Source organism: Haliaeetus albicilla, chromosome 13, assembly GCF_947461875.1.
Source record: "Haliaeetus albicilla chromosome 13, bHalAlb1.1, whole genome shotgun sequence".
In the NCBI taxonomy this organism is placed as follows: domain Eukaryota; kingdom Metazoa; phylum Chordata; class Aves; order Accipitriformes; family Accipitridae; genus Haliaeetus; species Haliaeetus albicilla.
The window spans coordinates 8,994,884-9,007,610 of NC_091495.1; the positions used below are offsets into that span (position 1 = coordinate 8,994,884).

The 12,727-nt window shown below is 44.3% G+C and overlaps 1 protein-coding gene across 8 annotated transcripts in view; it reads right to left on the minus strand.

Annotated features, from left to right (window-relative positions):
* The window catches only part of MARK1 (microtubule affinity regulating kinase 1), a 60,793-nt gene extending 50,080 nt beyond the window's left edge, over nt 1–10,713 (minus strand). For 6 of the 8 annotated variants that reach the window (XM_009928086.2, XM_009928084.2, XM_069800092.1 and 3 more), the window contains exon 1: nt 9,515–9,613. In XM_009928086.2, coding sequence (XP_009926388.2) covers nt 9,515–9,598 — 84 coding nt within the window. In that variant the 5' untranslated portion in view covers nt 9,599–9,613. Of the gene's footprint in view, nt 1–9,514; nt 9,614–10,248 lie in introns of those variants that run through there. The other 2 variants (XM_069800093.1, XM_069800095.1) reach the window with 2 other exon arrangements.
* Nucleotides 10,714–12,727: the final 2,014 nt, after the last annotated feature.

A 12,727-nucleotide genomic window follows, 5' to 3' on the forward strand; every position in this document is an offset into this window, starting at 1 on the left:
GGGAAGAAAATCTGATTACTGTTGGAAAAAAATTACTAAATAAAAACCCAAATGCTTTAAAGAATTCTATTACCTTCAATCGATAATATTATCTGGAATAGAGATATGAGTAAATACATTACACATGTAATCCATTTGTGGAAAACAACCATATCCTCTGTAAGAGCTCAACGTAGCATTTAACAGGCTAAGGTAATTTCCATGGCTAAAATCAGGCTCTTAACACGCAAGATTCTCTGAATTTTTGAGCTATGCCTCTGCTTATTTTAAGTAATGACAGAAACATCTAAGAATTAGAAAATACTTATATACAACTGAAGCCAAGCATGCACTCTCAAAAGGAATTTCAGATATTTACTGTTTAAGCACAAGTAATTTACACTGCTGCTACACACATACTGCAGTACGCCCTACACTTTGCTTCCCTAACCGCCATTCTCACACGTTAAATTCCTTGTGCATCTACTGAGTTTATGAAGAAAATCTCTCTCTACAAAGAACATTATAAAATTGTATGTCCTTTCTAAGTAATCATTATAAAACTTTGGTTACCCTCTGCTGTTATCTGAGAGAAGAAAGCACAGTAACTTTACTAGGGGGAGGGAAGGAAATGCACAGGAAAATATAGTCTAACTGATGACTATTTGAAGTTATAACCATCCTTTTTGCTAGTAATTTCAAGAGCAGCCCCCAAAACAGAAACAACTCCCTGCAACCCACCCACAGCAAACCATTTCTTCACTCCCTTTAACTTTACAATTCAGATTATTCCCATACTAAAATGCTCCTTGGGATTCATACAAAAGGATATTACTTGAAGGATAAACAGGAGCTACAACTACGTAGCTTTAGTAAAGCTTTGTATTGGTTTTGCTTATGTCATTAAATGAGCAAAACTGGAAAAGGTCCCAGAAAGAGCGAGAAGCATAAGGAAGTTGGCAACAAGTACACAAGATCAAGCACAAAAGCACATTAGTAAGCAAAATGTAGGGGAAAATAAGGGGGGGGCGGGGCAAGAATGTGATAAGGTAGGAAATTACAGGTATGAAATGGCCACCAACTTAATGAACACGGGTAAATGGAATCTCAGAAAGATGGATATTGGGAAGCATGGAAGGATAAGGCTGCTGTGATGGCACGTTATAGACTATCATCAGGTTTAAAATGAAATTGGTCAAATATTTGAGGGACTAAAGAAAAATTGTCTACATGATAACCTTTAAGATCACAAATAAATAGCCTTTTCCCCTCTGAAAAAGGGAGCTGCTTGGAGACAAGCAAAGATGTTTTACTTTTTCTTTTACTTTCTTCCTAAGTATTGGGTTAAGATGGAAAAGATAAGAACCAACAGTGGGGAAAGGAGGAAGCCAGGAGGAAAGCTTCCAAAAGAGCTGAAAATAGCACTCAATCGCAGTGACTAAGGCTGTGCCTTACAAGAAGATGCGTGTTTTACTGCATCATGAGTAAGGCGTGGGTCCTCCTACAGAAGCATGGCGGAGCAGAGGCACTACAGGTTTTACCACGAGGTTAGCCTTGGGCAGGAGCCTTTACAGCAAGCCCTGCTAGAGCCTATCTATCCAAATCTAATCTGTTTTCTCCAACCACATCTGTCTAATGAAAGATATCACTGCTCTCTAATAACCTTGCCTAATTTTGTCTCTGCTTGAGACTTTAAAAGTTATCATGCACTACTATTACTTTATAATACAAAAACAATTAGACTTTGTCACCAGTAATATAATCATTATCTGCTCTTGCAAAAGACTGCCATGGGCTATCCAGGAACTCTGTATGTTCAGCTATGTGAACATCGATGTACTACACAAGTGCTTTCATCAGAGGTGAAATGAAGTTCTACCTTATTATTCAAGCTATCCATATCACAAGTGTGTATGTTTAAAATACAGTTCTGCAACACAACTGGACAAAGCTCTTTATGTTGAGTCAATTAAAATATATAGTAAGTTTGGATATCATTCTCTGCTCTGATTAACACGATTAACATTTTTCTATTTTTGTGAAATCTACAGGCCACATGTGTAATCATAAACCAGGATTATTATTCTGCTTACTGTCAACACACCACTAGGGTCATGGTGAACAAGGCAGACACCGATCTGAAGTCATGAACATGTTTCATTCTCTCCCCAGTATAACTCAACTATGTTTATCAATCCTTACCTGCGAAACCATTAGGACTACGAACACACATTTCAGGGTATTATACTTAACTGGGCATTCAAAATGACTGAACAATTTAAAGAACAATCTACCACTCAATTTTTTTTGCAAGTGCTTCTTTAGATGTGGTATACAGCTTGGAAATTAAAACAATGAAACTGGCTAAAGCTTACTGTTATCGAGAGTCCTCTTTCTGATATATTGCCAGTCTTTTGAAGAATGCAAGCGTGAAGAAAATCCTTTTTTTTCCTCCCAAAACGTTGTATTACTGTATTACAAATGTAGGTTTCTAGAATACAGCTCAGCAGAAGTCTTTACAAAAGTCATCTTGATTGTAAGCCACATTAATGCTAACCAAACAAGTGGAGTGCAGACCACTTCTCATTGTGACAGCCACAGCCTACACCTGAGGTGTCCCACAAGCATAGGAACAGCAAGATAAAAGAAGGAAAATTACTTTTTTTCTGGCTCCATATACAACAAACAACAGAATACAAGAACTTGAAAACACACAGACAATGCATTCATTCTAGCAGAAGACAGCCTGCTTTCCATGATGATTTAAGTGATGTAAAGTGACAGTCAATCAGCTGTCCTGGTAAGATAGAGAATTTTAGAATAACATATGATCTTCCACTCTACAGAGATGCACAGAAAACCTGTGCTTTTGGGTTTTACATAAATACACTCTGTTGATCAATCATTACAGCCTAAGCCATGGCACTGCTCCATGAGCACGTCCCGTTCATTGCTTTAAAGGTTAATTGTAGCCCAACTGAATTCAACTGCGCAGATGCCTTACTACGACTGTGAACCTATGTCTTTCAACATAGGTTGGTGTTTCCTTTGAAAGCATATGTAAAGAAATCCCTGACAAAATGCTCGTCTAAAAAAAAAACAAAAAAAAACCCCAAACCCAAAACCTGAAACAACTAAACTTTTTTTTTTTCCCAACTGCCATCTCAGTTCAGAAAGAAGCAGGATTATGATAAACACAGAGAGTACTTTCCAATGTTTCTGGCTTGAACTATTTTACTATGATAGCTATAGCATGTTTGGTCACTACTTAGAAAAATAAGATGAAACAAGCACAGGGAAGCCTGCCTTAAGAACAAGGACCATCTTATCCTCTTGGAATTTTTAACCTTAGATTCGCCAGGATGCTTACCAAAACTGTTTAAGCTTCATCATCACATAACAGCTATGAAGTCTTAAACTGACCTTGCAAACTCAGCAATCACTTGATTTTACTATTTTACTAAGTTATTCACAGAAGAAAAACAAGAAAAAGGAGACATTTTCTTTCTTAGATGAAATACAGCTGGCCCAATTTAAAGCTCAGTTTAGCACTGAGCAGAGAACACAAAAAAATATTAATTTTGAATGTGAAAAAAGTAGAAAAATGTTAACAGTTAAACAGGCTTGGTAGTTAATGTGGAGAAAGAGCTTATTATTAAAACTCAGATTCAGTTGCATTAAATGCATTACACTGAACAATGTGAATGTTTTGATGGAACTTTCCCGCTTTCATAGTTTTTTTCAGAAACAGTCAAGTGTGGAGAACATTTCTTCTTAATTTACCACTACCTAGAGGGGAGTAAACATTTGAGAATGAAGACCCAGAAAAAATTGTGAAGTCATAAAAAAAAAAATTTTTCAGTGATTCTGAAATTTCATAAAGATTAAAAAAAATGAACCAACCACAAAAGGCAAGCATTGTGTATCCAACAGCAAAAAAAATAATAGATCATGTCATGACCACAACACAAATAAGCTGAATTTGAAACATGTCACTGTCTGCAGCAACTTACAAGAAGTACATTTAACCTGGAGGGCAGCACAGAGCATAAATATATATTAAAAAGAAAAAAAAAAAAAAAGGTTGAAGCTACTAAAAGATAGTATCTAAACAGAAGCAATGAAATGCTTTTGCTCCGATATCACAACATTTGAAAAGTTTGCTCAAACTCTCAAGTTGTTAGCAGGCCAGTTTGTAAGAAATCTGTCTTAGGGCTTTAGTTGCACCATAGATTTCTAGCTCCACATTAACAGTAAAATTGTCTCTCCTTTTTACAGGATAGTTTCTCAATTAATCTGCTCTACTGGAAAACAGTGTTTCAAGTTCTCTCTCAAACATCAGTAAGTTATTAAAGATAGGTCTATATTAAGTTCTCAGAATAAGAAAAAAATACTCTGCAAGTGCAAATACAAATCACTGATCGAGAACATAATTTTATAGAAATCACTGTATCTGCACTTAAAAGAAAAACAAAAATTACTACTTTTTCTGTGTTTAAACTATTGATATCAATTAGAGGTTTAGCAGAGGGAGCTCCTACTAACAACAGCAATTGTGATGGTAGAAACTTACCACATTTATAGTAGAAATATTAATTTCCAACTATAATTGAGTGCCATGGGGAAAAAAAATCCTGCTTTTACTGATGATTAAAACATTTTAAGTGCAGAGTTAGAAAATTTAAAAAAGCTATATTAATATAAACAGTAAGTCTGCATGATCACAAAAATATGATGGTAGAGACCCCACCAATAACAAGGCTCCATGGAACATAATCTCCTTGTCCTAGTTCACCGTTTAACTTCACTGACCATGTAAGTACAGTTTTCAGAACGCCAACCAAAAACAATCCGACTTTATGTTTACCTATGAACCTCAAAAACCCCATGAAGTATGAAATGAAACAAGTAGTACAATCAAACTACATTAACTCTTTCTGAACTTTAACACTATATACTCTTTTACAATGCCTAGAAAAAACACTGAAGCATGAAGCTACATTTTCACTCGTTTGCTCCAAAATATTTCTCTTTACAGAAGGAAAATGAAACTAAACATCTGTATCACCTCTCCCATGACTCTCTACGATTCACACAGAATGTTAACTTCAAAATGGACAACATACTCATAACAAAATGAATCTTCCTCTCTCCATGCATAACGCTCTAGCTCAACATGTTTTTCCCCACAACATCGGAGCTTGCTCAAGACCTGAACCAAAACAAAACAAAAAGTCTGCATAGAGAAAACACAAACCTTCAAACAAGATTAGAACATACCCTCTTCTTATAATTCAAACAAACGTATGACCAAATGGTGTATTTATGATCAAGGAAAATAATCTCACAAGTAAAGAACACAGGCATTCTCCACTTTGCTAAAGCCCATCTCCCGTGGATAAGAAAGATACAGCTGTACTCTTGAACCCATAAGGTTTGGAAACTAGGCCATTCTTCTGCTTAAGGCACTGAACGAAAGAATTCTTGTCAGATACTTTCTCCCACGCCCCCTCTGTCCAAATCAAAACCATGTGTTCTTATTGTGCAAAAGCAAATCCAGAAGGAAAAAAAAAAAACAAAAAGAAATTAAACATGGTATAATTATTATTACCCCAACCTGACTGCTCCATTCCATCCTCTCATCTCTTGCCCTGTTCAATTTTTTTTGCTCTTTAAAATGCAGCTGTCTAGTAGCCTCCCCTATCAGAAAGTCATCCTTAACCACACTCACTTTAGCTGGCATCCGAGACATCACCCTTCCCACCCTAGCCTGCAAATGGGTGTGCGTGTGTCAAAATTATAATTACTTGTATGATAATGAAGGAAATCACATGATCATAGGTCACTGTATTACCCTTCCTTAAAACTCCCTCTGCCATGACATCTCTTAATCATTCTCATATGGCACTGGCTAGGTAAGGTAAACCACAACTCCCACATTCCTCCTCAACTCTGGCCAGTGTTATCATCCAGCACTCCTGCCTTGTTTGTTCCTTCTTCCGCTGTAAACATGCAAGATCTCTGCAGCAGAATTAACTAACTTTTACGTGCCTGAAAAGTACAAAGCAAAGTACCTTAAAACTTAGCTAGATGGGTGACACCACAAGTAAATAGTAATACCTTCACAAATAACAGTAATGCCTTCAAAAGATTAAATTACACTTACTATAGAAAAAAGTATATGTATTCTTATGCCAGACTAAGACATCCTTATGTCAGAAAAAGCAAACTACAGCGTTCTCATTTTTATTAATTTTATTAAAGCAAGTTGTATAGAGCCAACTGTTGAATCTCTATGAGTCTTTTCTTATACAGAGCTCCCCAAAAACATTTAAGAGAATGTATTATCAACATATTTTTTTTCTTTCGCCCTAATTCAGGAAAACCATTCCCCAATTTAATGACATGATACAATACAACACAATATGAAGGGAAAAACATAAAAGCCCCTCTTTCCTCAATTAATACCAACTCAATGAAAACAAAAGAGCTACTCTAGCTCAAAGCTTTTGATTCCTGTCCCTCTCCTCCTCCAGCCTCAGCAGAGATGGGAAACTCAGTTCACCCAAACTAACCCCAACTGCAAGTGTTTGAATGCACTGAAACATTACCTACCACAGCCTACGTAAAATGTATCAAGAGGAAGCTGTAAATAGTTACATGTACAAAATCAAAACACAGGAAAATTATTATTTTGAATACTACTCTTACCCCTCACTTGAAAGAAATAAATCCAGTAATAGGCATGAAAATAATCTTTACTGTACTGCCTCCATCCATGAATTTCCCCAAGTTTCCCAATAAACTGTTCATTAGGAATAAGCGTTTGACAATCATATTCCGTTTCCTTAAACATAGCTTTCATGAAAGAGAAATAACATTTCCATGAAAAATATTTATGGACATATGCTAGAAACGTTAAACACAGCACTGGGAGACGTAAAGAATAGCAAAAAGGAAAAAAAAAAAAAAAAAGGCGTGAATTTCTGTAACTCAGACCCATCAGTTACACACATACTGTTTCACAACCAATTTCCCTCCACCTGTTGTTTGTCTGTTGTCAGCAGTCCCTGTACCTTTCACTCCAGCTTTCTGATAAGACCTTACCAAGTAATCTGCTGCATGATCTTATCCCTTCTAGACTATTTTCAAAGGGTGCTGTGGGATAAAAGGCACAAAGAATTATGGAAATATGCATATTTTTCACCCATCCCACCAGGAACACCCATAATTCCTCAAGGAATGTATATTTTTATGATAGGTGCTATATCAAATTATTATGATTTTTTTTTCCAAGTGACAGAACACATGCTTGCATACTCACTGAGAAAAGCATATGTTGAAATTTTATTTATTTTCTATTTTAAAGAGCACTGAAAGCAGCTGCCAAGAGACGGGGGGTGGTGGTGGTAGGGTAGTTCCCCATGATTTCATGCAACGGCCTCACGCCACGTGCAAAGCACAGCTGGACGCGTACGTAGGTTTGTACTCAGAACCATCAATCAGCTCGCTCCAGGATACAGAGCTACAGTCTGTCCCTTGAGAGTCACACAATGGAGCAACATTGCTGAGATAGCCACGCGTATAGGATGGAAGAAAAGAGCGCTCTCCTAAAGATCACCATTAGCTGCAGAACTTGGGAGACCTGCGCTAATATACTTACTCAGGAATTGGAAATATGCACTACAAAGATAGATTTACTTACCAGGCCAAACCCAGTCATACTTAGGCTGTTCTAACTCCTCACTCTTTCCAATAACTTCTCCCTTTAGTTGCAATTTCTTACCTCCTCAGTTACTCAGAGCTTACTAGCTGAACTGTGTGCATCAAGACCTATCAGCATAAACACTTCCCCAGTCCATTAGTGTTTATTAGCAGGAGAAAGCACATTAAAAGTAAATTAAGAGTCTCACCTCACCCTGACAGAATCCATTTTAAATCAAGGAATGCTGCTGTTCGGGAAGTCAGCAATGGACCACCTCCTCCTCCATCTCATGTTTGCCGCTTCAGCAGACGGTCTTACGTAAGGGAGACCACAGGTAGCAAAGAGGGCTTCCCGAGGCTCCCTGACAGGCAGAAGCGACAACCTCCTTGAGATCTCTGCTCCAAAACCCAGCAGATGCCATACTAATCGCAGCACTGGAATTACTTTGTGCAGATTTAGGAACTTACTACTGCAGGGCTCTTTACTGTTTATCTGACTGGAGGACCATATTCATTAGTATTAGGCTGCAGACTTATACCAAGATTTTCAGAAGCAAATATGCAATTTTGAGTATTTTGATATCCTGTACAAACCTGGGTTTTTTTAGATACCCAATGCACTCTCTGAAATAATAATAATTAAAAAAACCCAACCCTTACTCATCTCTAGGTGTCAAAATAGAGCATCCAAAAGTAGCATAATATTTTCTAAATGAACTACTAACTTTAATTGAAGTTTTCATTCTATAGAAGTTGATGATGTTTGAGAATATTTCCATTTGCCTTGTGTAAATGTACTTTGCAAGTCTCATGTACTATATTAATGGATATATGCATAAATATTTCTTATCCCTTCCTGTCATCTATCTCTCATCTACATTCCTATATATATTTGAAATGGAGACTCATGAGTAACATGTATCACTCAAACCTGGACTTTGTCATTTAATTAAATCTAAACTTTCATTTTAATCTCAAGGACTTGCTTTCGTTCTGACACTAATACAGGACTCATCAGTCCATGAAGAATAAGGACAGACCAAACGCATCTACTTGCTTTGAGCTTTAACGAGTAACCAGGCTGATATTGCTATGTCAATTAAACTTCCAGTGAGCGACTGATACTAAAAGCTCATTATAATAAGACATCAAGCTAGGGTTTCACTTCTTTAACTATATTATCTCATTTCTGTTACCTTTGTCTTCCAAACCCTCTTCTCATATTCACTTTTCATTTCATATAATTCAATAATCTATTCAGCAGACAGTGCTGCTTTGGCTTGTACAGTAACAAACATTATGAGCTCCTACTGTTGGCCAGAACCTCTATAGGTTGGTGCAATACAAACAAGCATCTTCTTCAACCCATTTCAACCCACCAGGCCATCTTCCTTTGTTTCTTACTGATCACTTTCCACCCAAGTAGAAGTTGGGTGTGACTGCACGCATTAAATTTCGAAGGACTCCTTTTTTCCCTCCTGTGCCTTCTACCACCTTCCCAAAGGCAACTAACAACATCTAGCACACGTTCCAAACATACCTCTTTCAATATTGGTCCCCTCACCTAAGATGAGAATTTCACGCCTTCCATACTACCACCTGTTTAAAGGATCACCACCGATGGACAGGACCAGACACGGTCCCGGACTTTAAGAGTTCTCAGGTACGCTGTCTATCGTAACTGAGACTGGTTATTTTCTGTGGGGAGAGCACCACAACGGAGAACACCACTATGCTTCTACTCCACCAAGTCCGGGTGGAGCAGAGGAAGAGCGCAGAGATGTTTAAACAGAGCACAAAGGAAGATACAAACAATCAACTCGGGAGGTACCAAGGACACGACGACAGCCCCTCTCAGACGCAACACAAAGCAAACCAGAGGAAGGAATACAGCAACAGCAACGCCGGGGACCATCTTCGAGGTGCAAACCAGACAAAGAGCAAGTACGGCTGAATCCCGGACGGCGAGACGGGGCCGAGCACCAGGCAGCTGCAAGGCTCACGAGTGGGTGCCCCGGCCCAGGCGCAGGGGTGCCCGGCGTGGGACACGCGTGAAGGCAGGGCAGCCCGGCCTGCAGCCCGCGGGGGCTAGAGGCCTCTCCCCGGCGGGGGACCGAAGCCAGCTGCCTGTGTGCGCCTACAGCCGCCGGCTCCAGCCGAGTACATATAAGGGCAGCCCGGCCCGGCCAACAAGGCGCGGAAGCGGTTGCCCGGCCGCCGTGCGGAGCGGCAGCCGCCCGCCGACCCCGCGGGAGGCCCGGGGCCGCGGGCGGGCTGGGGCGACGTGGAAGCCCAGCGCGCCGGACCCGCCCCGGCAGCGCCGCATGGAGGAGCCTGAGGCGCGGACAAGGCGGCGGTGCCGGCCCGGCGCTGGGGAGCGCCCGGCCCGGCGGGCGAGACGACGGCCGCGGCCCGCCCGCCCCGCGGGCACCTGGCCTGGGCGGGAGGACAGGCCGGGCCGGGCCGCCGCCAGGTGCCGGGGAGAGGCGGCTGCGGAAGGGGGGGGACGGGGAACGGCGGGCGGGGGAAGGGGCGCGGCGGAGGGAGGCCCGGCGCGGCACTCACGTTCTCCGTGTCCCGCTCGTTGACGGTGGGCAGCGGCGTCCGAGTGGACATCTTGTGGGCCGCGGCGGCGGCGCCGCGCCCGGCGCGCTGAAGGGAAGGCCGCCCGCTCTCCTAGGCCGCGGCGGAGGCCGCCGGCTGCCCCCGCCGGCAGCCGGGCGCACACGGCGGGACGCGGGCCTCCTGCCGCGCTGCCGGCCCCCTGCCGCGCTGCCGGCCCCGCTAGGCGCCCGGCGCCATGGCCTCGCCCGCCCGCCCGGGCCGACCCTCCGCGCTCCCGCCCGCCTCGCCGCCGCCGCCGCCGGGCTCCGCGCAGCTCGGCCGCCGGCTCCTCCTCCTCCTCCTCCCTCCTGCCCGCTCAGGTGAGCGGCCGGCAGCGCAGGGGGGCCGCGGCGCCTCCTCGCAGCATCCGGCGGCGGCACCGACTCCTCCTCCTGCCGCCGCTGCCCCGCGCTCCCTTCCCCGTCTCTCCCCTCCCCTCCCGTCCTCCTCCTCCTCCTCCCCTCCCCGCCCCCGCCCCGCCGCGCTGGGCCCGGCCCCGCCGGCCAGGCTCCGCCGCGCCGCAGGAAGCGCCGGGCGGTGCGGGCGGGCGCGGCAAACGCGGGCGGGCGGGCGGCCTCCGCCGGCGCCACCGTCCCTCCGGCCCCGGCCCCCGTCACGGGTGGCGCCGGGCCCAGCCGGGCTGGGGGCCGGCCGGGAGGGCGCGCTCGGTCCGGGCCCGGGCCCGACGCGAAGTGGGCCGGGGCAGGTGTGCTGCTCCGTGAGGGAGGCCGAGGAGGGAGGGCGGCCCGGTGCCCCTAGGTCAGGGCCCGCCGGCGGGGCCGGCCGCATCCTTCAGCCTGCCGGGATGGGGGGGGGCCTCGGGAGGCGGCCAGCGGGGCTCGGGGAGTCAGTCGCCTGGGGAGCCCGCAGGCCCCTGCGTGAGGGACGCGGGACGGGGCCCACGGGGGTGCTGGGGCCCGCTGCGGCTTGGCGAGTGGGTTGCCGCAGGGACTCGCCCGTGACCAGGAGTCGGCTTTAGAAAGGGCGGTGGGGCAGCCCTGGCCACCTCCTGCGCGGCTTCGAGTCCACGAGTCACAGACTTGCTGGAGGCTGGTGAAACCCCGTGTCAGCATCTGCGCATCGAGCCGTTTATTTGTGCGCCTGGGCCAGCCAGCCTCCTTTACCTGCTCGAAGCTGAGATCGGGTCGACGAGACTCTGTGCGACGCATCCACCCGCTCGTGTCCGACCAGCACGCGGTCCTCGAACGCTTAATCGATGACCTCATGTACTTAAAATTAGAACCATACACACATTTTTGTCTTTGAGAAGTTACTAGTGTTTACATGACAGCAGCTTTTGCTATAAAACCAGCCAAACCCTTCACCAAATTCTAAATCTGTAAAAATAAAAAAATAACCTCCCCTGCACCAAAACCAAAAACAATGTGCCTGAATTTCCACTGCAGTATTTTGACAGATTTTTGTAGCTGAGGCTGTAAACATCTTCGTAAATGCTGTAAACACAATCCTTGTTCTGAAAGACCTTCCTTCTGAAAAATGGAAGGCACCTGATGGGTCGTATGTCTATCTCCAGGAAGCCCTTAGGTGCCTGCGAAAGTGCATGGATTGTTATTTATTACCTATATAGAGAGGTAATATATAGATGCGCCTACGTTCATAGGTAAACACACTACATAGAGTGTATTTAGTTCTGGCTGCGTTAGTGCTGGCGTGATTCAAGAGGTGCCCCCAGCTCCTCAGCACTGGTCAGCCTACAGCGGAGTTTTCCAGATGTTTGGGAAAACAGTTCTTCCGCCGTAGCTGATGCAGGCACAGGCAGAGAACATCCCCACGTTGTACAAGCAGTGTGACTGGACTCGCTCTTTGCACATTCAGCATCACGTTGCTCTGAGCAAGCATGATTTGTCTGTCTGGAATGATAGAGGTTCCCAGCTAGTCCTCAGCCCAAAGCCTCCCAAATCCTTGCAAGGGCCTCTGTGAGCTCCTAGCTCTCTCTTCACATAGCTGGCGCTACCAACTGCAAGGGAAATTTCAGCGTCCTTCATTTTTCTGGGAACAAAATAACCCAAGATTGGGTTTACTCAGGGTAAACAGCCATGGTCTAGCCAGCATGCCAAAACAAGTTTGTTGACAAACTGGATATTAACCCAGTTTGGTTGCTTAGCTCATCAAAATGCATTCACTTTTATCCCAAATTAGAGCAAGGCTGTGTCTAGGGCTCATCGTGGGGCCTGACTCTGCAACCCTTACTTGGTCAAAACTCCCACTGATGCAAGCCCATCGTGGTATGGATTTGTGTACACGCTTGTGGTCAGAGAAGAAAGGAGTGTAAACTCAAACGTCTTCTGAATGTGTTTAGTGGTACCACTGACTAAGGGAAAGCTTAGAAAGACTTCCTGCCCTAGAATTTGAATATGTTTTGGTCAGTAATTCATAGGAAAATGTTGGTTCATCAGAAATTAAAAGTGTAATAATGTAG